This window comes from Cervus elaphus, chromosome 2, assembly GCF_910594005.1.
Source record: "Cervus elaphus chromosome 2, mCerEla1.1, whole genome shotgun sequence".
NCBI classification, from domain to species: domain Eukaryota; kingdom Metazoa; phylum Chordata; class Mammalia; order Artiodactyla; family Cervidae; genus Cervus; species Cervus elaphus.
In genome coordinates, this window is record NC_057816.1 from 9,069,473 (window position 1) to 9,096,093 (window position 26,621).

At 38.6% G+C, this 26,621-nt stretch overlaps 1 protein-coding gene across 2 annotated transcripts in view; it reads right to left on the reverse strand.

Moving 5' to 3' along the window:
• Window positions 1–743: 743 nt before the first annotated feature.
• Window positions 744–26,621, reverse strand: part of LOC122673351 (solute carrier family 22 member 9-like) — a 30,155-nt gene continuing 4,277 nt past the window's right edge. Inside the window, exons 3-10 of one of the 2 annotated variants that reach the window (XM_043871085.1) lie at window positions 17,963–18,117; window positions 17,692–17,860; window positions 13,812–13,935; window positions 6,215–6,345; window positions 5,332–5,546; window positions 2,480–2,588; window positions 1,814–2,017; window positions 744–916 (exon numbers count right to left, since the gene is read on the reverse strand). In XM_043871085.1, coding sequence (XP_043727020.1) covers window positions 856–916; window positions 1,814–2,017; window positions 2,480–2,588; window positions 5,332–5,546; window positions 6,215–6,345; window positions 13,812–13,935; window positions 17,692–17,860; window positions 17,963–18,117 — 1,168 coding nt within the window. In that variant the 3' untranslated portion in view covers window positions 744–855. The remainder of the gene's footprint in view (window positions 917–1,813; window positions 2,018–2,479; window positions 2,589–5,331; window positions 5,547–6,214; window positions 6,346–13,811; window positions 13,936–17,691; window positions 17,861–17,962; window positions 18,118–26,621) is intronic. The other variant, XM_043871094.1, reaches the window with a different exon arrangement.

The following is a 26,621-nucleotide window of genomic DNA, read 5'->3' on the forward strand; positions in this document are numbered from 1 at the left end:
CTTTAATATGAGGAACAAGGCAAGAATGTCCACTCTTGACACTTCTATTCAACATAGTACTGGAAGTCCCAGCTGGAGCAATTAGGTAAGAAAATGAGATAAAAGGCATTCAAAACAGAAAGAAAGCAGTATAATCATCTCTCTTGTTTATTTGTTCCATTTAACTTTATTCAGGTAGATTTTTCTGATTTACTATGTGATCAAATTATTAGCAACTTCTAAACACATGGTTAATGCTATTTTTTGCACAATACTCTATTTCTTCTAGTGATTTATAACCAAATTATGATATATTAAATGTTAAAATACTATGGTCTGTTTCTGGATTTCTTTTTATTTGAAAATGCATCTGCTATTACTATTTTCTTTCTTTCTTTTTTTTTTTTTTTTTACTATTATAGCTTACAATGTTAAAGACTTGCACATGCCTCTCCACTTAACAAGCAGCTCAATCCACTCTATAATCCTCTTTTTCTGAATCATCTTGTCTACTATTAATTTCTAAATATATTTGGAACAAGTTTTAATATCTCAAAAAATACAGAGTTTTTTTAATTGTAATTCCCCTACCAGTTATTCTACCAAGTAACTGCAAAACACACTAGTGTTTTCACTATACTAGGTTTCTACCATTACATAAACATTCTAATTCAAATATTTTTATAATTCTATTTTCTTTCATACCTCTTACAATGATTGGTTGTAAGTATTGAATATTTAGCAATTAGTACAACAATTGTAAATGGGATCTACGTTTTTATTGTATCTTTTGTTTTATTTATTTTTCAATTTTTTTAATAGGAAAGACACCAATTTTTTCTTCCTCTTTGATGAGCAGTTCATTCCAGGAATCCCTTAACACTGTGTCACTTTCATGAAAGTATCTTCCTGCTTTGTTTTTCTTGACCTTTTTTCCCTAGGACAAATACAAGTAAACCAGTAAGCAAACACAAAAACAAAAAGACATGGAAGAAGCCTATATGCCCTACATGTTTATTTTTTAGAATAAGCTAATCTTTTATCCATCAGCTTGGGTGAAAACTGTGACCTCTGCTCTGAGAGTTGGAATAAATCTTGTGAAGAAAAAGACCAAACGCCCAGAGCAAAATTTGGGAAGGCAGCTTCAATAGTTTCTACTTTTACTTTTGGACACCATTGCATTGGTCAAAAGTCTTTGGAAAAGGCAAATGGAACACAGAAAGTCATAGATTCCTTTCCCAGTCATCACTTTAAGATCCCAATATTTACTACTCTTCTCTCTTTTTGTAACATTTCATTTCCAGGGAAAGTCAGACGGTCCGAATCTCACAGGCAACACAATAGGACTCTTTCCCCTGAGATATCTGTGGGAGGGGAGGGGCTCTTGTCTTCTCCTTGGTCTCCCTCAGGTCTTCAGTGACCTGGGAAGGTCACAGACCTACAGACACCAACAGTCTCAGAGAGCTTACTGCCCTCACTGGGCTGAGGTCTGCCAGGGTCTGAGGGATGAGAATCTGGTGTTTGGATCAGTGCATGTTTGTGAAACACCTTCAGGGGTGTGTATGTCACACCAAGGCATCTAATTTTGGCTTCTTCACCTCTAAACCTACTGGTGCATACTGGTGTTGGTCTGGGTGATCCAGGGAAGCGTGGGGGAGTCTGAGGTCACTGTGGGGAGGGATGAGACTGTAGCTAAACCAAAGGCACTGATCACCTGGAAATAGCTTAGAGCTTAGCTTGTTTGGGGGACAGTGTCTCAACTCATGTTTTTCCCTCCTCGTCACAGACCCTGAGTGCACAGCTCCCCCAAGGGACGCTTAGAGGGTTTACTCACTCATTTTCCACATCCTGGATGGAGTCGGGCAGAGGCTTATTCTTGGTTTCAGGAAGGAGTGGGATAACAAGACCAGCGAGGATGGGTAAGACTCCGTAGATGATCCAGGGTAGGTGAGGGGAATACACAGTTAGGATCATCAAGAGGGGAGCCAGGGCTGCCCCAGTATTAGCAGCAATTCCCATGATTCCCACAGATGTTACCCTTAGGGTATAAACAATAATACAAGAAAGTCAAGTACAAATCTACAATATAATTTGTGATTTATTATTGTGCTTTGATTATGGGAGATAGCATAGCAGTGGAGAAGGCTGACGACATATGCTTGCTTTTGAAATTTTCTATTAGTCATAAGTCATTTTTTTCAATTTCAAGTACATTAAGTGCATTAAAACACAGCTTGATCATTAAAAAAGATATCATTACTCATGCCATCTATCCTTTGTGTGGTTCAGAAGACTATATAAGATGATGCATTTAAGGACATCACCCAGTACTCAACAAAGTCTGCTTTAAATAAATTTGCTTATAAATTGCTGGTGTTTTGTAATTATAATTGATTGCCTTGATAACTAACCAATCTTCTTTTCTTCCTTCAACAAATGTCAGTTAATTCAGAAAGGTCTGTTTTGATCCTGAAAGAGTATCCACGAGATTTCAGTATACCTGAGCACAGTAGGAATTAGTTCACTTCCATGGCAAAAATTGCTGGCAAATGTGGCAAAAGAAACTCCTGTTGCTAAAGCTGCCAAAGCCATACGCAGGGCCTGCATTTCTGGAGAGAGAAAGACCAGTGAGGCTCATGAAATCTGAGCTGAAGCAACTGCATTCCTATAATTACAAATGAAAATCTGAATGGAGGTGTTTGCAAGTATACCCTGTAGAGAAGCTGCAGGGGTGGAAAATGTGCAGTGTCTAATAGGCTGAGAAATGTGACTTATCTACTTTTTATGGCTCATGATGAATAAAAGCGTCTGGGTTATTTCCTCAATTCTTCTTGAATGTCTGAGATTTGCAGAAGAGGAAAAGGAATGTGAGACCAGCAGGTGTTCTCTGGCACTAATTCTGTTCTGTGTCTCCTCTACCCTTGAGGTAGAATGTAGAACTCTTGTTGGCAGTTTCTGAGGGATATGATCATCGCTTAAATCCTCATGAGTTTGAAACATTGGTGCATATGCAATAATTACAAGGGACTTATATTGCAGAAGAATATAATAAAAGGGCAGAACTGCTATGTTAATGAACAATTTGAAGAGTAACTAGATTTAGAATAATGTTAAAAAATCAGGAGTAAGGACCTTCACAAGGGAAAGAATGCTAGCCTTCAAGAAACACTGAAGGCTAGGTTCAGTCAGTTTCCACCCAGTTACAGAAAATCTCATAAGAATGTTGCAACATTGGAGTGACATTGATTGTAAGGCAGCAAACTTGCTCTGCTGATGCTGTTCAAGATGAAGAGAGGAGCAAGACTAAAAAGAGAGCTACCATATGACCCAGCAATCCCACTACTGGGCATATATCCTGAGAAAACCATAATTCTAAAAGCACATCTACTCCAATTTGATTGTGGCAATGTTTACAATAGCTAGGACATAAAAGCAACCTAAATGTCCATCAGCAGATGAATGAATGCATAAAGAAGAGGTGGCACATATATATAAGGGAATACTATTCAGCCATAAAAAGGAATGAAGTTGGACCCCTTGTAGTGATGTAGCTGATCCTAGAGTCTGTCAGACAGAGTGAAGTTAGTCAGAAAGAGAAAAACAAGTACTGTATATTAATGCATACGTATGGAATCTAGGGTTAACATATATATACTACCATGTGTAAAATAGCTAGCTAGTGAGAAGTTGCTATGTAGCACAGGAAACTCAGCTCAGTGCTCTGTGATGAGGTGTATGGGTGGGATGGGGTGGGTAGGAGGGAGCTCCAAAAGACAGCAGATCTCTGTATACATATAGCTGATTCACTTTCTTCATACAGCAGAAACTAACACAACATTATAAAACAATTATGTTCCAGTAATAATAATGAAAAAAAGATGAGGAGTGGAACCTGCTAATCAAGTATCATGTAAAATATATAACTGCACACTGGGAGTCAGGTGAAGCATGGTGACCATCTGGGTTCCCCTATTTATCACACATGATTGCTGAATTCAGTGAAATTGATTCTAAGAGAGGCCCTTAACTACAGTGACTTGTTCCTAATGGATATTTCTTCTCTGCCTGAAGATAAGAAATTTTTGTTTTCTTGAGGTCAAGACCACACCCCTAAACCAGAGTTGGAGAATATATATACATTCTGGAGACAGAATCATGGAATAGAATGTCATGGTTCACTGCATGAAGCAGGGCACTCAAAGCTGGTGCTCTAGGACAACCCAGAGGGATGGGGTGGAGAGGGAGGTGGGAGGGGGGTTCAGGAATGGGGACACATGTACCCCCGAGGCTGATTCATATCGATGTATGGCAAAAACCATTGCAATATTGTAAAGTAATTAGCCTCCAATTAAGATAAATAAGTTAATTTAAAAAAAAGAGAGGAAGTGACAGTATTGTGTCCTTGCATGAGATGCAGTTACAAGGTCTAGACCCTCCAGGTTGCTGTTGTTTAGTCGCTAAGTCGTGTCCAACTCTTTGAGATCTCATGGACAGTAGCTCGCCAGGCTCCATGGGGGTCTCCAGGCAAGAATATTGGAGTAGGTTGCTGTTTCCTTCTCCTGGAGATCTTCCCAACCTAGGGATTGAACCCGTGTCTCCTGCATTGCAAGCAGATTCTTTACTGCTGAGCCACCAGGGAAGCCCGTAGACCCTCCATATTTACTATAAAAAGGCAGGACTTCCCCGGCCATCCGGTGATTAAGACTCCGCATTTCCACTGCAGGGGGCCTGGGTTGGTTCCCTGGTCAGGGAGCTAAGACCCCTGCATGCTGTACCGCATGGCCAAAAACAAGCAAAGCAAACGCCCAAATGAAGTGTGACTGGGCAAAGCCAAGTGATCAAATGCTATCTTAGAGAAACTGTCAGTAATACATGGTATCAGTTTCCAGATACTTCTTGGACATGATATCACAGCCAACCTTGACGGATCTTTGGCTCTTTTTCCGGCAACTTAATAGCAGGATATGTACTACAAACACCTGGGGCTTCCTAGGTGGCGCTAGTAGTAAAGAACCCTCCTGTCAATGCAGGGGAGGCAAGAAATGCACGTTCAAACCCTGAATCAGAAAGATCCCCTAGAGGAGGGCATTGCAATCCACTCCAGTATTCTTGCCTAGACAATCCCATGGACAGAGGATCCTGGTGGGTTACAGTCCATAGGGTCACAAAGAGTCAGACAAGACTGAAGTGACTTAGCATGCACATGTATTAAAACTCCAGATTGGTTTTGGGGAATTGTTAGAACCCAATCTCCATTTTCTTCTCGCTTGAAATAGGTGTGACCAGTACACACCTATGAGAAATGAGGGCGGGGAAGACATTTTCTTTCTTGAATATTTGGTCTTTTCTTACCTTCAGACATGCATGTGATGGTTAGAGTGGAGACTGCCAGCAGAAATATGAAAAGCATCTGGGTTATTCGACGGCCCAGGTGATTCAGGGCCAAAAGAGCAGCGTAATTGGCTGGGATGGTGACTATGCCAAAGAGAATCTGGAACATGAAAATATTGCTCCCCAAGTGCTGGAGGTGGAGAGTCAGGCCAAAATGGGTCAGCACGTTTGCAAATCTATGGTGAACAAAGGTGAAAGACACATAAGTTTAGACTATAGGCCCTACAAATTGCAATAATATTGGCCCAGACAGGCAGTGGTTGGCGATAAACTATTAAGGAATGGTCTATTTTGTGACATATTTCCTTGCAAGATTATCACTTTAAAATTACCATAAAATGATTGTATGATGATGGAAATCATAATTATTATTACACTTTCGGGGAGAGAGTTTTGCTGTAGAGGAGATATGATGGAGCCTTCTAGAATTTTGGCTTTTTTTCTATACCTTGATCTGGGTGATAGCTATCTATATATGGAATTATTCATTGGACAAGATGTATTTGTTCATTTTATTATTTGTAGTTTTACTTTAATTAAAATTAGAACAAGTGAAGAAACTTATAGCCAAGAAACTTATAGCCATTCGTGTGCCATGACTGACATTCTCAGCATCTGCATGATGAGCCTGGTAGGGTGGTGTGACAAGCAGAACTCATTGTATAATTGCTTTTGTGCTTGCCTTTTCATAACCTTTTCACTTTTACCAAACATAGCAACCATATTCCTAACTTCCTTATGCTTTGTCTCAAATCTGTCCCTCTAGCATGTTATAGATGTTGCAATAACAAATACAATCACATCTCCACTATTTAACAGCCTTCATGTGTTGTGTGAAACCCACCTCACAAAGGACAGGAGACAGATCCTTTTACGCAGGTTGGGTGTGCGGAACAAGTCAAACACAGAAGGTTTGGTCTGTGCTGCCTCCAGCTCCTCCTGCATGGTGGATCTCAGGACCTTCAACAAAACAAACTGTTCAGTGGTCACACAATTGTAGGCTGTGTGAGGTTCCCAACAGAGGACCAGGTAGATGACTTCCCTTTGTTTCTACTGGAAAATACAGACACTGAATATGTAATGACAGCTGTACAGTGTTATGAATGGAGAAGCATGGAGTTAAAGGGAAATTGTGCAGTGACAATGACATTTTGGCATGAGACTTAATTTGCCTGTCGGGAATCAAAAGGGGTGTCAAGATTGTAGATTCAGGCCAGGAAGGCACTAAAGGAAGAGTTACTTGAATTTAGGTCCAAAGCTTCATTTTTATGAGAGGTGCCTGAAAGTCTGGCAACTGAGCTTGGTTCTCAGTTGGCTGCTCTTGGTAGGAAAGTTTTTTTCAGGAAGGAGACTAATTCTTGTGACAACCTTAACTTTGGTCCCTGAGTCAGCTTCTTTAAGGAAAATCCTAGCATGTTGTGCCTTCATGAATAAAATGCCTAGCATTAAATCTAAGGACAAAATCAGAGATCTTGGAGTAGTATATTTTATGCCCAGACTTTATTACCTGGTGTTATACAATGGCTCTGCCACTTGTCAGGTATGTACCTCGAGAAGTTAATTGAATATCTTTTATCCTCAGTGTCCTTGTCATTAAAAAGAAGAATAAGCAGATGAATAAATCAGAGAATCAGGATTAGGATATTCGGAGAACAAAAAATAATGCCTTTCTCACAGAGATTTGTAGTCACAAATGTGCATATCAGTTTACGTCTAGTACAGCTGGGATCCTTATTAATTTATTAACTAAAGATTTTTATTTACTAATTTTTAATTGAAATACAGGTGATTTATAATATCATGTTAGTTTTGGGCTTACAGCAAAGTGATCCATATATATAAATTATGCATATAATCATATACATAAAATTTTTCATGTTGTTTTTATTATGGGTTATTATAAAATACTTACTATTATTCCCTGTGTTATAAAGTATACAGTAAACCCTTGTTGATTACCTATTTTGTATATATTAGTGTTAGTGTTAATCGCTCAGTCGTGTCTGACTCTTTGAAACCCCATGGACTGTAGCCCACCAGGCTCCTCTGCTCATGGGATTCTCCAGGCAAGAATACTGGAGTGGGTAGCCATTCCCTTCTCCAGGAGATCTTCCTGACCCAGAGATCGAATCCAGGTCTCCTGCATTGCAGGCGGATTTTTTTTTACTGTCTGAGTCATTAGGGGAGCCCATATATAATAGTGTGTATTTATTAATTCTTTGCTCATAATTTACAACCCCCCCCACCTCACCTTTCCCGTCTGGTAACCATAAGTTTGTTTTCTATGTCTGTGAATCTGTTTTCTAAATAGATTCATTTGTATTATATATTTTTTTAAAGAATTCATGTATAAGTGATAAGTAATATTTGTCTTTCTCCAACTTACTTCATTTAGTATGCTATTCTCAGGGTCCATACAGGTTGCTACAAATGACAATATTTCATCTTTTATGGCCAATATTCCATTGTGTATATACCACATCTTCTCTATTCATTCATAGGATGTAAGTGTATTAGTTACTAGTTGTGTCTGACTCTTTGTGATCCCATGGGCTGTAGCCCACCAGGCTCCTCTGTCTATGGGATCCTCCAGGCAAGAATACTGGAGTGGGTAGCCATTCCCTTCTCCTTGGGATCTTCCCAACCCAGGGATCAAATCCAGGTCTCTGCATTGCAGGCAGATTATTTATCATCTGAGCTACCAGGGAAGCATTCTTTGGATACTGTTATCATTAACTATAGTCACCATGCTGTACATTAGATCCCCAGACTTATATCTAAAGGTTTTTACATTTTGACCAATGTCTCCCCATTTCTCCTTTTCTCCAGCCCCTTGCAACCACTATTCTGTTCTTTGTTTCTAAGAAACTGATTTTTTCTTTTTTCGAGATTGCACATGTAAGTAGTATCATAAAATATTTGTCTTGCTTATTTCCCATAGCATAATACCCTCCAGGTTAATCCATGTTGCTGCAAATGGGAAGATTTCCTTATATTTTTAAAAGTCAGAATAATATCCCATTGCATATGTCTGTGTGTCTCACACTTTCTTATTCATTTAACTTCTGAAGGACATCTAGACTATTTCTAAATTTTGTCTATTGTGAAAACTGATAAATTAATATGGATGTGCAGATTTCCCTTCAAGATACTGATCTCATTTCCTTTGGATATACACCCAGAAGTAGGATTGCTGGGTCATACGGTAGCTCAGTTTTTAACTTTTTGAGAAACTACCAATTCTACCATTGGTAGCATTTTCCACAATGGCTGTACCAATTTACATTCCCATCAACAACGTGTGTAAGGTTTTCCTTTTTCAACATCCTTGTGAACATTTGTTATCTCTTGTCTTTTTGACAATAGGTGTGAGATAATACTTCATTGTGGTTTTAGTTTGCATGTCCCTAAATTTATGCTGAGCGCCTTTTCACATACCTATCGGCCATTTGTTTCTCTTTAGAAAAATGTCTATTCAGATCCTTTGCTCACTTAAAATTGAATTATTTGCTCATTTGATAAAAGTTAATAGTTTATTTATATATTTTTTGAATATTAACTCCTAAGCAGATACATGGTTTGAAACTTTATTTTTTTAATATAAATTTATTTATTTTAATTGGAGGCTAATTACTTTACAATACTGTAGTGGTTTTGCCATACATTAGTTTCTCCCAAGTTGTAAGTTGCCTTTTTCAATTCATTGTTTTCTCAGCTGTGCAGAGGCTGTTCAGTTTGATGCAGTCCTACCTTTTTATTTTTGCTTTTGTTGCTTATGCTTTTGGTATCTTATTCAAGAAACATTGCCAAGACTCATGTCAAGAAGCTTTTTTCTTGTTTCCACCCCCAACCCCAGGAGTTTTATGCTTTTAGGACTTACCTTTAAGTCTTTAATCTATTTGAAGTTAATTTTTGTGAGTTGTGTAAGACTGGGACTCAGTTTCATTCTTTTGCATATGAATATCCAGTTTCCCCAATACCATTTATTGGAGAGATTATTCTTTCCTCATTGTGTGTTCCCTTATTAAAATCTTGTGGGACGTTTATGTATGGGTTTGTATCTGGGCTCTCTATCTGATCCACCATTCTTTGTGCCTGTTTTTATGCCAGCACCATACTGTTTTGATTAATATAATTTTGTGATATAGTTTGAAATCAGGATTTGTGATACCTCCAGCTTTATTTTTCCTTTTCAGGATAGCTTTGGCTACTCAGGGTCTTTTGTGGTACCATACAAGTTTTAGGATAGTTTTTTCTACTTCAAAGAAAAATGCATTTGAATTTTGATAGAGATTGCATTGAATTGCATATTACTTGGGGTAGTATGGATCTTTCACAATGTTAGTTACTCCAATCCAATACATGGGATATCTTTCCATTTATTTGTGTCTTCAGTTTCTTTCATTAATATTTTATAGTTTTCTGTATACAGAAAAATTTCACCTCCTTGCTTAAATTATTCCTAAATATTTTATTGGTTTTTTTTTTTACTGTTGTAAATGGGTTTGCTTTCATAATTTCTCTTTCATATAGTTGGTTGTTAGTGTGTAGAAATGTAATTAATTTTTAATATTGTTTTTTTTATCCTTCAACTTTACTGAATTTGCTTATCAGTTCTAACAGGCTTTTTATATGGAGTCGTTAGCATTTTCTATTGTATAAACTTAATAAATAGAAACTTCAATTAGATAGAATCAAGAGATTAGAAGGGGGAGCTTCCATGTCTTATGATAGTAGTAGAGCCCAACAGGAAGAAGAAAGACTCCTTTTCTTTCCTGGCAAGGAAAAACCAATGAAGCCATGGACTCTCTGTTAACTATAAAAGATCTTCCAACTGCTTTTTCCTCCCCACAAAGGTGTTTTCTTTCCCTTCCCATGCAGGAACTTGCACATGGCTCACCATGGTTGCAAGCCCTGAAATGCAATTCTTTACTGATCCTGAATAAACCCATCTTTAGTGGAGAAATACCTAGCAATCTGTTTGCTTCATGTCAACACTGTACATAAGATCATAACATCTGCAAGCAGAATTGATTTTACTTCTTCCTTTCTGACCTGGATGGCTTTATTTATTTTTCTTGCCTAATTATTATGGTAAGGATTTCAAACTATGTTGAATAGAAATGATGAGTGTGGGCATCTTTCTCTTGTTCTTGGTCTTAAATAAAGGCTTTTAACTTTTCACCATTGAGTATGATGTTAGCTATGGGCTTGTCATATATGGCCTTTATCATATTTAGGTACATTGCCTCTATACCTGATTTTTTGAGAATTTCTCTCATGAAAGGATACTTAATTCTGTGGAATTGTGATCCCAGAGAGCTGGACACAACAGTGACTGGGGTTCCTGGGGAAAGGTCTCACCACAGTGGCAGTGGCAGCCTTGGAGAAGAAACACAGTATCTAGGACTCCAGGTATCTCTGACATCTGATCAGCATAGGTGAAGCCTACGTGAGTCCTCAGAAGCAAAGTCTGTAAAAGTCCATGAGGGTTGCGGCTTCCAGAAGTATCCTGTTCTCCATTTCCTCATGGGGTAATATCCCTGCATGGGGACTCCTCCTGTTACCAGGCTACTCTGGGTTGGAGCACGGGGTGATGCAGGTAAAATGCTTCCTGCACTTCTTCTATGCAGATATCCTTTTGACTTTTGTGTTTCTGCTGTTTTGTCCTTGTAGTCCAGCCTTTTTCCAGAGCTATTTTTGTTGGTTGGTAGTTGTTTATTTTGGGCTCCCCTGGTGGCTCAGTGTAAAGAATCTGCCTGTCAGTCCAGGAGATGTGGGTCAGGAAGATCCCCTGGAGAAGGAAATGGCAACCCACTCCAGTATTCTTGCTTGGGAAATCCTACAGACAGACAGAGGGGCCTGGTGGGATATAATCCATGGGGTTGCAAAAGAGTTGTACAAAACTTAGTGGCTAAACAACAACAACAAGCTGTTTATTTATTGTTTTTATTGTTTTTAAGGGGGAGGCAAGTGTTGGCCCCTCCTAGCCCTTCATCCTGCTGATGATACTCTAGGGCTAGATATTTAAAGTCACATCTATTATTCCAATTTTCACTGGAGTGAAAAAACAAAGATTTTGCTTTCTGTCTTTCTGTGAACTTAAAATTGTACCTAAGTTGTATGTGTTTTGGGAAAAAGAGATGTGTTATATACTGGGCTCTCAGACATTCAAGATTGGAGTAATAATAATGCATATATGTGAAATGGTACAGATAAATTTATTTGCAGGGCAGGAACACAGACGCAGATGTAGAAGACAGACGCATGTACACAGTAGAGGAAGGGGAAGGTGGATGAATTGGGAGATTAGGGTTGACATATATACACTGCCATGTATAAAATAGATAGCTGCATAGCACAGGGTGCCTGTGATGATCTAGATGGGTGGGAAGGATGGAAGGTGGGAGGGAGGTCCAAGAGGGAGGGTATATGTGTATACATACAGCTGGTTCACTTCATTGTACAGAAGAAACTAACACAACATTGTAAAACAATTATAGTCCTGTTAAAAGATAAACTGATATTTAAGTGGATGTAAGTGGAACAAATTTAAGTTATGATTGAAGTGGGTGTGTCAGGCCATTCGTCAGATGAAGTTAAAACAAGATTAAGATCACAAATTTCTAAGTTATTTTTACAAAATAAAAAAATCAAATTAAACAATACTGAGTAGTCATTCATGCAGTGAATCCATCTTGTAAACCAAATTTCAGTTGTTCCTCTTGTGTGAAACTCCCTTCCTTCCCCTGGCACTGAGGGGATTGTCAACTGCCTTTCACTTTGATAATGCCTTATTCTTGTCTTACTTCTTGCTTGTATGACTTGTTTTTGTTATGTGCCTGGCCCTTGTAAGATCAAATCTTTCATTCTCTGTACTGGGCCAAACTGGTAGGCAAAATGTTAGATTTGGGCTTGACTATAAAGATAGTTCCTCAGAAGTAAGTTGGTACAATCTAATTTTGTATGAGATAGAGTTCTATCAATGCAGTTTTAGAAGAACCGTAGGTCAACACCAATTTAGAGGTTTTCTTTTTTATTTTGAAAGCATGTACCAACATATTCTCCATCATGTCAAGGACCCTCAGGGGTATTATCTCTGTGTAATGGATTCATTTTGGGATAAACTTTGATTTCTTCCCAGGTGGCTCAGTGGTAAAGAACTCTCCTGCCAATGCAGGAGACGTAAGAGACACAGCTTCAATCCCTGGGTCAGGAAGATCCCCTGAAGAAGGAAATGGCAACCCACTCTGGTTTTCTTGCCAGGAATATCTCATGGACAGAGGAGCCTGACGGGCTACAGTCCATAGAGTTGCAGAGAGCCAGACAAAACTGAGCATGTTTTGATTCCTTTCCCCCATCTTCAGTGGAATCTTAACTCTCAGAAGCATTTTGCTTCTCCTTATTCAAATCTCTTTTAAAAAGAGCCTCTGCTTTCTTTTGGGAGTATAAAAATTTTCATTAGATATGTCATTGAATATGCTTCCAGAAAAGTTGCATTTCTCTTCTTGAACCAGCTAATTATTAATTTTTTTCCAATAAAATGAAGGTAGACTCTTTTTTAAGGGTCTTCAATAGAAATCTTTCTATCTCCTATCATTGCAAACATTTAGACTAAAAAATATCTGTTACTTTCCCCCTCATATCTATATGAAAGATTCTTGAAGGCTGGGATTCTGGCCTATTCTGTTATTCATGACCAAGTAACATGTCTCACACACTAATCTTTTGTTAAGTATTTTATGTATGTGCATGATATGATGAATGAGTCACTTAATGGTCTACAATGTTTTACTTAGCTAGGGAGGAAAATAAAAAAGAAAATCACTTCTTTGAGGCATACCTAGTCAGTTTTACCCTTGGGACTTGTGGTAAGTTGACTGTCACTTTCACAAAACAGAGATTTGTATTGTTGTGTTCACTGTCATAATTCCAGGGATAGAACCAAACTTGCCATAGGTAGGCATTAAGTAGATAGCATGGATCAAAGTATTTGTGAGTTAACGAACAGAAATATGAAGCTCCACATGCTCTATTTGCACAGTCATGAACCTTTCCTTCTGGTCTTGTTGCCCTGAAAAAAGGCGATCAGAACATTGAACTGTAAAGAGTAAATTAACTTTGATTACTTTCCCTTACCAAGTTAATGTGTGACCAATGCTCAGTCTTTCCAGTTGTTAATAATTAGTACTCTTTTCCTCTGGTAAGTAAAATATCTGTGTCTAGTTTTAGCAGCAACGTGTTCTGTGCCAAGGCCAACACAAACAATGTTGATACTCGTTGAGAAACTGGACAGTGATGTAAGAAGCCTCATAACCACCACTGTGATCTTACTTTCCCTTCCTCTTATGGATATGAATGATATATATGACATATAGATAATATAAAGAATAGCATATATGTTTTTCTTGCATTCTGTAACCAGCTCCCAGCCTCCTCACCTCCATGGTTAGGGTTTCTCCAGCATTCTTCCTTCCATTTCTGTGTGCCGCTTTTTGAAGTTCCTTTAAGCCCTTTTGGGGTTTGTCTATAATAATCAACCACCGAGCAGATTCTATCAGCCACCTAAAAAAAAAAAAAAAAAAGAGTAGGACAAAAGTGTAGTCATCTCTCACTTGCCCATTTTGCACATAGCCTTTGTCCAGAGATGCCTTTCCCCTCCAGTCTGATGCCTACCACTTGTTGGATTATACCAAAATTTATAAACTTACATTCTCTTGTACCATAACTAGGGGAAAATGAGATGACCTCTCTGTGCAGTTTACCTTCACTATTGAGATTGCAGGCTGGAGTCATATTGACTCCCTTCTCAACCAGAGGCAAATTTACCAGGGAGCTCATGAAGCTGAAACATGAGGGATCCTTACTTGTACAGGCCTTTGCCAAGGTTCTTGTAAGGGCACAAAAAATGTCTCCTCATAATGTGTCATTTTTCTAAAATAAGGGCCCTTGAGTGATTTATGTATGCCAAAGGCTCACACAGTTTGGAATCGCTCCTGCTCCTACCAGTTATGATGGAATCTGGCTACATAAGTGAGTTACTTACAGCTGCCTTGATTTTATCATCTGTGTAACAAGGAGGCAGTCTCCCATATACTCTGTAGAACTGTCATGGGGATGTAGAGACATAATGGGTGAGCCTGACAGAGACTACATCCTCCAGTCTAAATGAACTCACGTCACTATATTATTAATATATCTGTAATCATTTCTCTGAGGGAGAGTCATTTTCAGACAATAATCTTCTTCTGAACAGCCTTCTTAGGGGGAGGGGTGTAATTGCCATTCCTGAGTCTTTTTAAGAGAAGGGCAAAGTTGTGCATGCTGTTCAGTTGCCAAGCTGTGTTTGCCTGTTTGTGACCCCATGGACTGCAGCACGCCAGGCCTCCCTGTCCTCCTCCATCTCCTGGACTTTGCCCAAATTCATGTTCATTGCATTGGTGATGCCATCCAACCATCTCATCCTCTGTAATCCTTTTCTTCTGTCTTCAATCTTTCCCAGCATCAGGGGCTTTTCCAATGAGTCAGCTGTTTGCACCAGGTTGCCAAAGTATTGGAGTTTCAGTTTCAGCATCAGTCCTTCCAATGAGTATTCAGAGTTGATTTTCTTTAAGTTGACTGGTTTGATCTCCTTGCTGTCCAAGGGACTCCCAGAGTTCGCATAGAACAAATGATAAAAAACCATCCAATCTGAGCTATTTCAAATCCTAAAAGATGATGCTGTGAAAGTGCTGCACTCAATAAGCCAGTAAATTTGGAAAACTCAGCAGTGGCCATAGGACCGGAAAAGGTCAGTTTTCATTCCAATCCCAAAGAAAGGCAATGCCAAAGAATGCTCAAACTACTGCACAATTGCACTCATCTCACACACTAGCAAAGTAATGCTTAAAATTCTCCAAGCCAGGCTTCAGCAATATGTGAACCATGAACTTCCAGATGTTCAAGCTGGTTTTAGGAAAGGCAGAGGAACCAGAGATCAAATTGCCAACATCCGTTGGATCATTGAAAAAGCAAGGGAGTTCCAGAAAAACATCTATTTCTGCTTTATTGACTATGCCAAAGCCTTTGACTGTGTGGATCACCACAAACTGTGGAAAATTCTGAAAGAGATGGGAATACCAGACCACCTGGCCTGCCTCTTGAGAAATCTGTATGCAGGTCAGGAATCAACAGTTAGAACTGGACATGGAACAACAAACTGGTTCCAAATAGGAAAAGGAGTAAGTCAAGGCTGTATATTGTCATCCTGCTTATTTAACTTATTTGCAGAGTACATCATGAGAAACGCTGGGCTGGAGGAAGCACAAGCTGGAATCAAGATTGCTGTGAGAAAGGTCAATAACCTCAGATATGCAGATGACATCACTGTGATGGCAGAAAGTGAAGAACTAAAGAGCTTCTTGATGAAAGTGAAAGAGGAGAGTGAAAAATTTGTCTTAAAGCTCAACATTCAGAAAACTAAGATCATGGCATCCGGGCCCATCACTTCATGGCAAATAGATGGGGAAACAGCAGAAACAGTGACTGACTTTATTTTTGGGAGCTGCAAAATCACTGCAGATTGTGACTGCAGCCTTGAAATGGCTTAAAAGACGCTTACTCCTTGGAAGGAAAGTTATGACCAACTTAGACAGCATATTAAAAAGCAGAGACATTACTTTGCCAACAAAGATTTGTCTCGTCAAGGCTATGGTTTTTCCAGTGGTCATGTATGGATGTGAGAGTTGGACTATAAAGAAAGCTGAGCGCTGAAGAATTGGTGTTTTTGTGGTGTTGGGGAAGACTCTTGAGAGTCCCTTGGACTGCAAGGAGATCCAACTAGTCCACCCTAAAGGAGATCAGTCCTGATTGTTCAATGGAGGGACTACTGTTGAAGCTGAAACTCCAATACTTTGGCCACCTGATATGAAGAGCTGACTCATTTAAAAAGACCCTGATGCTGGGAAAGATTGAGCGCAGGAGGAGAAGGGGATGACAGAGGTTGAGATGGTTGGATGGCATCACCAACTCAATGGACATGAGTTTGAGTAATCTCTGGGAGTTGGTGATGGACAGGGAGGCCTGGTGTGCTGTGGTCCGCGGGGTTGTGAAAAGTCAGACATGACTGAGTGGCTGAACTGAACTGAACTGATCCAATCTGACTTAATTTAAACTAGAGGAACCATGCTGCTTTTCCTTTACATAGTTGTGGAGGTGAATTTGCTTCCCATTCCTCTCTCCAATATCAGTTAAAAAAATGAAAAATATCCATATCTTCTGTATCACATAATTTTTTTTACAAAGTGATACCTATAATCACAGATTGTAATGGAGGCTAGCTCACCTTCAGATGTTTTACTCTGTAGGGATAATATTTTTGTAGCAATTCTGTTTGCATCATACTTGTTAAGTCTCATTAGTAAGGATGGAAAGACTGCAAAAGACTCAGAATTCCCAGAAGAAGATTCTTTGCTATCCTCTGTCTTTAGGGTTGCTGGTTTTAGCATGTAAAAATAGTGTGCCTAATTAAATTTGAACTTCAAGTAAAAAAGGTAAACTTTGTATTAGAACTATGCCCCATGCAATATTTTATTTATTTTTTATTTTTTTTCCAAGGAGTTATTAGTTTGTTTTTTCATTTATTTTTATTAGTTGGAGGCTAATTACTTTACAATATTGTAGTGGTTTTTGCCATACATTGACATGAATCAGCCATGGATTTACATGTGTGCATGTAAAAATAGTGTGCCTAATTAAATTTGAACTTCAAGTAAAAAATGTAAATTTTTTATTAGAACTATGCCCCATGCAATATTTTAGATAAAAAATTATTTGTTGCTTGTTTGAAATTTTAATATAATGGGATTTCTTTTGTTTTATTCAGTAGCAAACAAAAATACAGAACACAGCTAGAAATTTCATATAAATCACGAACAAATTACAGTATAATTATGTACCTTACAATATTTGGGATATAATTTCACAAAAATATTAGCTGGTTATCTTAAATTCAAATTTCATTGAATGGCCTTAACTTTATCTGGCAAGTCTGCCTGTTTTGCATCTCGAATTGTACATGGGGCGCATATAAGAAGAGTACATACTCAGGTATGAAGTGAAGTGAAAGTCACCCAGTCATGTCCGACCCTTTCCGACCCCGTGGACTGTAGCCTACTAGGCTTTTGTCCATGGAATTTTCCAGGCAAGAATACTGGAGCGGGTTGCCATTTCCTTCTTCAATACTTAGGTGTAGACCAGGACCAAACAGAATTCTTGTATCTGATTCCATGTACATTCTCACCCCAGACTCTCACAAGACAAAGGAGTAAAGAAGGCTCATACCTTGAGGTCAGAAATAAAACAAAGACTGGTGCAGACATCACTAGCTGGAGAGTGTGCCAGTCTCGAATGGCAAAAGCCAGGCCTCCCAAGATTGTCTGTCCCAGACTAGTGGCCGCCATCAACAGTGTAGTTGCCATGGCTTGGAATCGGGGCTCTGTCCATTCCAGTGCTGAAAGAAAACACAAGCGGAGTTTTTAATTCAAATAAACATGGAATCTCAAGGTCAGAGTTAAGACTTGGAAAACCCTGAAGATACAAAGCATTGACTTACTGAGCAAAACATTAGTTGTCAGGAGGCACGTAGCAGACATTCCAGCCAAGAAACGTAGTGAGCAGTAAATGAGGAAGTTGGGGGCAATGACTGTAAAGGTGTCAGCAATGGCAAGCTGGAGGAAACACAGCCTGATTATAAACTTCCTCCCAAACCTGAGAAAGAAAGCACCAGATTAGGCTATAGGAACGATAACAACCTCTTGTAAAAACTAGCAAAAAGAAAGCACTTTGAATCCTTAAAGAATCAATAATAAACGGCAGATCTGAGAAGCAAACTTCCCGTGTGTAAACAGAAACTGAATGTATCAAAGCCTCTTCTCCCATTCTGTTACTAGTATTGGGTTGACACCAATTCAAACCATTTAGGCAGGTTGCAATATTTTGGAATTTTAAAATATCAGAACTGTCCCTTCTACTAACACATGCCTTTAGCGTAAGGATTCTGTACAAAACCTACACTCAGGGAATCTAAAGTTGTACTTGCCAATCTAGGCCCACATGGTTTACAACAGAACTCATTTGAAAGCAACACCTGTGGAATAAATCCATGACAGTGGCTGGCATATGAGACCCTCCTTGCTGACTTTGGGTGTGTGGGCTTTGGGCAACAGGTTTCCTTCTAAAACAATATAGAAGACAGTCATGACAAAAGCAGGGGGACTTAGAAAATTCTGAGAGGAGTTTGATAAGGTGGAGAAGGAAGAAACACAGAAGCAAATATTTCAAAAGAGGGATTTAAAGAGGTAGCCCCCCAAGTCCCAGGCAGCAGGGCAGCCACCTTGATTCCTGCAGCTGACACACCCCAGCTCCCAGAGCCACTATAGTGCTATGTTAGGATGAACACACAGAGAAGGGATGAAAATTTGGGCTGCTACTGGGCAGAACTGTGAATGCCTGCATGGGAGGTACATAAGTTCACTGTGATCACATGGGCCCCACTTGCTATAGCACTCACTTCCTTTGGCACAAAGCTTGCACTTAAGGGCAATGGAACCTTATGGAATCTGACCCTTAGGGCTTCTATTCCAACAACTGGGGATTAGATCCCACCCCTGACAGGGCTATGACAGTCACGGAGCAAAGAGGAAGATCTACCCAACATTCAGTGCAGGCTATGAACCTTGCAACATCAATTACACCTCCTATTAAGGGTAAAATGACAAGCATGCTCTGAGGAAAGATGTGGTAGGCATCCATACCCCAAACAGCCCTTGCACCAATAATATTAGAGGGCTGCTACCAACGCAGCCCTCACTTGGTGGAGCTGCATGGAGACTACACTACTGGACCTTCCTCACAGCTGGAGTTGGCACACCCCACCCAGCTGGTACCTGCTCATTCCCCCACAAGTGAAGGTCTTTCTCCAACAAATCTAGTCTACAAAGTTTGGAAGAGGTAATTGTTCCATGAAATGTGCATATATCAATGCAACACTACAAGAAACATAAAAGATCAAGGAAACACGACACCAACAAAGAAACAGAATAGTTTTCCAACAACTGACCTCTAATAAATGGATGTCTTTGAACTGCTTCATGAAGAATTCAAGGAAACTGTCTTAAGGAAACTCAATGAGCTACAAGAGAATGCAGGTTGGCAATTCAATGACATTAAGAAAATAATACATGAACAAAATGAGAAGTTGAACTGAGAGCTAGAAATGATAAAAATGAACCAAATACTAAAGCTGAAGAATACAATAAGTGAAACAATATACAGAGCACCAACAAAAGATGTATAAAGTGGAGGAAAAATCTATGAACTCAAGGACTAGTCATTTGAAATTTTCCAGTCAGAGAAGAACAAAAAAAAAATTTTAAAGAGAGTACAGAATGCTTGTTGGATTATGAACACCAACAAATAAAACACTATTCTCATTATGGAAGTCCCAGAAGAAGAAGAGAAAGAGAAAGAGAAATTAAGAGAAGGGCAAAATAAAATACTAAGCAAATATTAAGAATCAGAAGGCAGAAATAGACAGTAGTGCAATAATAGCAGGGGACTTCAATACCACTTTCAACAGTGGAAAATGGAAATGGCAAATCAATAGGAAATAATGATTTGAACTATATATTTTTTCTCCCAGTCTATCCCTCCCTCCAACCCTTCCCCACTGGTAACCATAAGTTCATTCTCTAAGTCAGTGTTTTGTGAATAAGTTTATTTGTATATTTTTTTAAGATTCTGCATATTAGCAATATCATATATTTGTCTTTCTCTGTATGACTAACTGCACTTAATATGATAATCTCCAGGTCCATCAACATTGCTACAAATGGCATTATCATTCTTTTTAATTGCTGAGTAATATTCCATTGTATATATGAATCACATCTTTATCCATTCATCAGTTGATGGACATTTAAGTTGTTTCCACATCTTGGTTATTGTAAATAGTGCTCTATGAACACAGGGGAGCATGTACCCTTTTGAACAGTGTTTTTCTCCAGATGTATGCCCAGGAGTGAGATTGTTAGATCTTATTATAGCTATATTTTTAGTTCTTAAAGAAACCTCCTCACTATTCTCCATAGTGGCTATACCAATTTACATTCCCATCAACAGTGTAGGAGGGTTTTCTTTTCTCTACAGCTTCTCCAGCATTTATTGTTTGTAGATTTTTTGATGATGGCTGTTTTGACTATAATCTACCTGCAATGCAGGAGACCTGGGTTGGGAAGGCCTCTGGAGAAGGGAATGGCAACCCACTCCAGTATGCTTGCCTGGAGAATCACATGGACAGAGAAGCCTGGCAGGTTACAATCCGTGGGGTTGCAAAGAGTCAGATATGACTGATTGACTAAGACTACACATTCTGACCAGTGTGAGACGATATCTTATTTTAGTTTTGACTTGCATTTCTCTAATAATTAGCGATGTTGAGTATCTTTTCATGTGCCTCCTGACCCTCTGTATGTCTTTTTGGAGGAATGTCTATTTAGGTCTTCTGCCCATTGTTTGATTGTTTGCTTCTTTGATATTGAGACACATGAGCTGTTTGTAAACTTTGTAGACTAATCTCTTGTTGGTTGCATCTGTTGCAAATATTTTCTCCCATCCCAAAGGTTGTCTTTTTATGTTGTCTATGGTTTCCTTTGCTGTGCAAAAGCTTTTAAGTTTGACTAGGTCTCATTTGCTTACTTTTGCTTTTATTTCCATTACTCTAGGATATGGCTCAAAAAAGATATTGCTGTGATTTATGTCAAAGAGTGTTCTGCCTATGTTTTCCTCTAAGAGTTTTATAGTTTTCAGTCTTACATTTAGGTCTTTGATCCATTTTGATTTTATATTTTGTGTATGGTATTAGAAAAATGTTCTAACGTCATTTTTAAAAAACATGGAGCTGTGCAGCTTTCCAAGCACCATTTATGTCTTCCCTCTATTGTATAGTCTTGCCTTCTTTGTTGTAAATTAATTGAACCTAAGTGTGTGGGTTTATTTCTGGACTTTCTATCCTGCTCCATATTGATCTATTTGTCTATCTACTGGTACTAGTAACATACTGTTTTGATGACCACAGCTGATTCCTCCAGCTCCATTTTTCTTTCTCAAGATTACTTTGGTTGTTTGGGATCTTCTGTGTTTCCATACTCATTTTAAGATTTTTTTGTTCTAGTTTGTGAGAAATGCCATTGATAATTTGATAGGGGTTGCATTAAATCTGTAGATTGCCTTAGCTAGTATAGTCATTTTTGACAATATTGATTCTTCCAATCCCAGAACATAGTATATATTTTCATCTATTTGTATCATCTTCAATTTCTTTCATAAGGGTCTTATAGTTTTCAGAGTATAGGTCTTCAATTCTGTTCTTTTTCTGTTCTTTTGTTGTTAGAATATAGAAGTGCAACAGATTTCTGTGTATTAATTTTGTATCCTGCAACTTTACTGAATTCATTGCTGAGCTCTAGTAGTTTTATTGTAGCATCTTTAGGATTTTATATGTATAGAAATCATGTCATCTGCAAACAAACATCAAATCATGATATGTATAGCATCATGTCACCTGAAAACAAACATCACAATCCAAATCCTATGGAAAAATCAGTTCTAAGAGGGAAGTTTATAGCAATACAACCTTGTTTAAGTAAGCAAGAAAAATCACAAATTAATAACCTAACCTTACACCTAAAGCAACTAGAGAAAGAAGAACAAACAAAATCCAAAGATAGTAGAAGGAAAAAATCATAAAGATCAGAGGAGAAATAAATAAAACAGAATTGAAGAAAACAATAGCAAAGATAAAACTAAGAGCTGGTTCAAAAAGATAAGCAAAATTGATAAGCCTTTCACTGGACTCATCAAAGAAAAAGGAGAGAGGACTCAAATCAATAAAATTAGAAATGAAAAAGAAGTTACAAAGGACACCACAAAAACACAAAAGATCATAAAAGAATACTACAAGCAACTACTTGCCAATAAAATGGACAACCTGGAAGAAATGGATAAATTCTTAGACAGGAGTAGTCTCCTAAAAATAAACCAGGAAGAAATAGAAAATATGAACTACACTTTAGATTAAAGGAACCTAGTAGACTATATAGAACATCCCATGTAACAATTGCAGAATATACATACTTCTCAAGTGCACAGAGAAGATAGGTCAAAAGTTGGGCCATGAAATAAGCTTTAACAAATTTAAGAGGATTGAAATCATGTCTGGAAGAGTGAAGGACAGGGAAGCCTGGTGTGCTACAGTCCATGGGGTCTCAGAGTTGGACATGACTTAGCAACTGAACAACAATAAAATCATATCGAGTATATTTTCCAACCACTTTGGAAATTGGAAGTTATTTATTATAAAATTTGAAATTAATAACAAAGAGAAACTGAAAATTCGCAAACATGATGAAATTAAACAGCACTCTCCAGGACAATCAATGGATCAAAGAAGAAATCAAAAGAGAAATGAAAATATGATACCAAGGAAAATGGAAGCACAACATTAAAAAAGTCATGGAATGCAGCAAAGGCATTTTAAAACAATATTTAACACAGTTTATAACAATAAATTCCTATGTTAAAAAAGAAAGAACTTAAATTAGCACCCCAACTTTACACCTCAAGGAACTAGAAAACTAAACCTAAAGCTAGCAGAGGAAGGAAATAACAAAGATCAGAGCAGAGATAAATAAAATAGAGATTAGAAAATAGAAAATATCAATAAAGCAAAGTTTTTTTTTAAAAAAAATTAACAAAATTGACAAACTATTAGCTAGACTGACAAAAAACTATAGACTTCTATATTGAGAAGACTCAAATGAATAAAATTAGAAATGAGAGGAGACATTAAAACTGATACCACAGAAATACAAAGGCTCATAAGCAATTACTACAAATAATTATATGCTAACAAATTGGATGGCCTTTAAGGAATAGATAAATTCCAGAAACACAACCTACTAAGAACCAACCATGAAGCAACAAAATATTGGCAAGCTCAATTTAATGGTACACTTAAAGAATCATACACCCTGATAAAGTGGGAGAAACTAAAGAGCCTCTTGATGAAAGTGAAAGAGGAGAGTGAAAAACTGGCTTAAAATTTAACATTAAAAAAACTAAGATCATGCACTCTGTCCCATGATTTCATGACAAATAGATGGGGGAAACAATGGAAACAGTGGCAGACTTTATTTTCTTGAGCTCCAAAATCACTGCAGGTGGTGATTAGCCATGTAATTAAAAGATGCTTGCTCCTTGGAAGAAAAGCTATGACAAACCTAGACAGCATATTAAAAAGCAGAAACATTACTTTGCTGACAAATGGCCATCTAGTCAAAGCTATGGCTTTTCCAGTAGTCATGTATGGATGTGAGAGTTGGACCATAGAGAAAGCTGAACACCGAAGAATTGATGCTTTTGAACTATGGTGCTGGAGATGGTCTTGAGAGTCCCTTGGACCTGCAAGGAGATCAAACCCATCAATCTTAAAGGAAATCAGTCCTGAATATTCATTGGGAGGACTGATGCTGAAGCTCCAATACTTTGGCCACCTGATGTGAAGAACTGACTCACTGGAAAAGACCCTGCTGCTGGGAAAGACTGAAGGCAGGAGGAAAAGGGGATGCAGAAGACAAAATGGTTGGATGCCATCACTGACTCGATGGACATGAGTTTGAGCAAGCTCCAGGAGTTGGTGATGGACAGGTAAGCCTGGTTTGCTGCAGTCCATGGGGTCACAAAGAGATGGACACGACTGAGTGACTGAACTGAACTGAACTGATAAAGTGGGAAGTGGGATTTATCCCTGGGATGCAAGAATGGCTCAACATACACAATCATTAACGTGATACACCATGTTAACAGAAAGAAGGATAAAAATAGTATGACCAATTCAATAGATACAGGTAATGTAGTTCATAATGTATTCATATGTCAAAACATCACATTGTTCACTTTAAATATATATAGTTGTATCTGTCAATTATAACTCAATAAGAAATTGATCTCTGCATTTTCTCATGACATTTTCACAGATGCCTGGGTTACAGGTTTCTTGTAAGTGAATACTCTGATTCTGAGCTGTTTTCTAATTTACATTTATTATGATGCATTCCAATTTCGTAGGGACTTCCTTCATAGCTCAGTTGCTAAGGAATCTGCCTGCGATGCAGGAGACCCTGGTTGGATTCCTGGGTCAGGAAGATCTGCTGGAGAAGGGATAGACTACCCACTCCAGTATTCTTGGGCTTCCCTTGTGGCTCAGCTGGTAAAGAATCTGCCTGCAATTTGGGAGACGTGGGTTCAATCCCTAGGTTGGGAAGATCCTCTGGAGAAGGGAAAAGCTACCCACTCCAGTATTCTGGCCTGGAGAATTCCATGGGCTGCATAGTTCATGGGGTCACAAAGAGTTGGACACGACTGAGTGACTTTCACTTCACTAATTCCAATTTCATAGTTCTTAGCTGAGCAGCAGTTACCGTTATGCAGATGGATGATAAGACTCTCCTCAGTTCTCCAGTATGTCTGTGGGAGACATACTTCAGTGGTGGCAATGATTGTCTATTTCAGAAGCACTATCACAGGACTTATACATATTGAAACAGCAGTTATTGGATTAATTGTATGGTTGTCAAAGTTATCTTTAGAGAACTGCTTTTGCAAAAATCAAAATCAAAATTATGGCATACTTTTTCAATAGACCACCAATGACACATTGTTGTGTACCCATATGTTTAGTTTAATAGGATTTATACACATCACACATGGGTAGCTATGGTATGGTGACCATTCTCTGAGCATCCATAACCATTCAGCTAACAGAGCGTAGGGGCAAATCAATACAGTGCTCATGGCCAAGGCTAAAAACACTTTTAGCCATATGATGTCTGCAAAGAAGTGGAATCCCATGTCATGGAACATCTTCTTTCTGTTCCTATAGATAGCTATTAATTTCCAAATTACATGTTATGGCATTCCCTCTCTAAATTCTGTCCAGAAACGCCTCCAGGTCTGATGGAGATGTTGCTTCTGTATCTTGTATGCAGAACTCAGTGTTGACAAAATGGCACTTATCACATCGATTAATTCTCCATTTGTGTATCTATATTCCTGGGGAGATTACGTAAGTCCCACAATATTGTAATTGTAATACAGTTCAGTTCAGTTGCTCAGTCATGTCTGACTCTTTGCGACCCTATGGACCACAGCATGCTAGGCCTCCCTGTCCATCACCAGCTCCCAGAGATTACCCAAACTCATGTCCATTGAGTCAGTGATGCCATCCAACCATCTCATCCTCTGTTGTCCCCTTCTCCTCCCTCCTTCAATCTTTCCCATCATCAGCGTCTTTTTAAATGAGTCAGCTCTTCATATCAGGTGGCCAAAGTATTGGAGTTTCAGCTTCAACAGCAGTCCTTCCAATGAACACTCAGGACTGATCTCTTTTAGGATGGACTGGTTGGATCTCCTTGCAGTCCAAGGGACTCTCAAGAGTCTTCTCCAATACCACAGTTCAAAAGCATCAATTCCTTGGCACTCAGCTTTCTTTATAGCCCAACTATCACATCCATACATGACCACTGGAAAAACCATAGCCTTGACGAGACAAATCTTTGTTGGCAAAGTAATGTCTCTGCTTTTTAATATGCTGTCTAGGTTGGTCCTAACTTTTCTTCCAAGGAGTAAGCGTCTTGTAATTTCAAGGCTGCAATCACCATCTGCAGTGCTTTTGGAGCTCCCCAAAATAAAGTCAGCCACTGTTTCCACTGTTTCTCCATCTATTTGCCATGAAGTGATGGGCCCGGATGCCATGATCTTAGTTTTCTGAATGTTGAGCTTTAAGCCAAATTTTTCACTCTTCTCTTTCACTTGCATCAAGAGGCTGTTTAGTTCCTCTTCACTTTCTGCTATAAGGGTGGTGCCTTTTGCATATCTGAGGTTATTGATATATCTCCCAGAAATCTTGATTCCAGCTTGTGCTTTCTCCAGCCCAGCATTTCTCATGATGTACTCTGCATATAAGTTAAATAAGCAGGATGACAATATACAGCCTTGACTTAGTCCTTTTCCTATTTGGAACCAGTTTATTGTTCCATGTCCAGTTCTAACTGTTGCTTCCTGACCTGCATACAGATTTCTCAAGAGGCAGGCCAGGTGGTCTGGTATTCCCATCTCTTTCAGAATTTTCCACAGTTTGTGGTGATCCACACAGT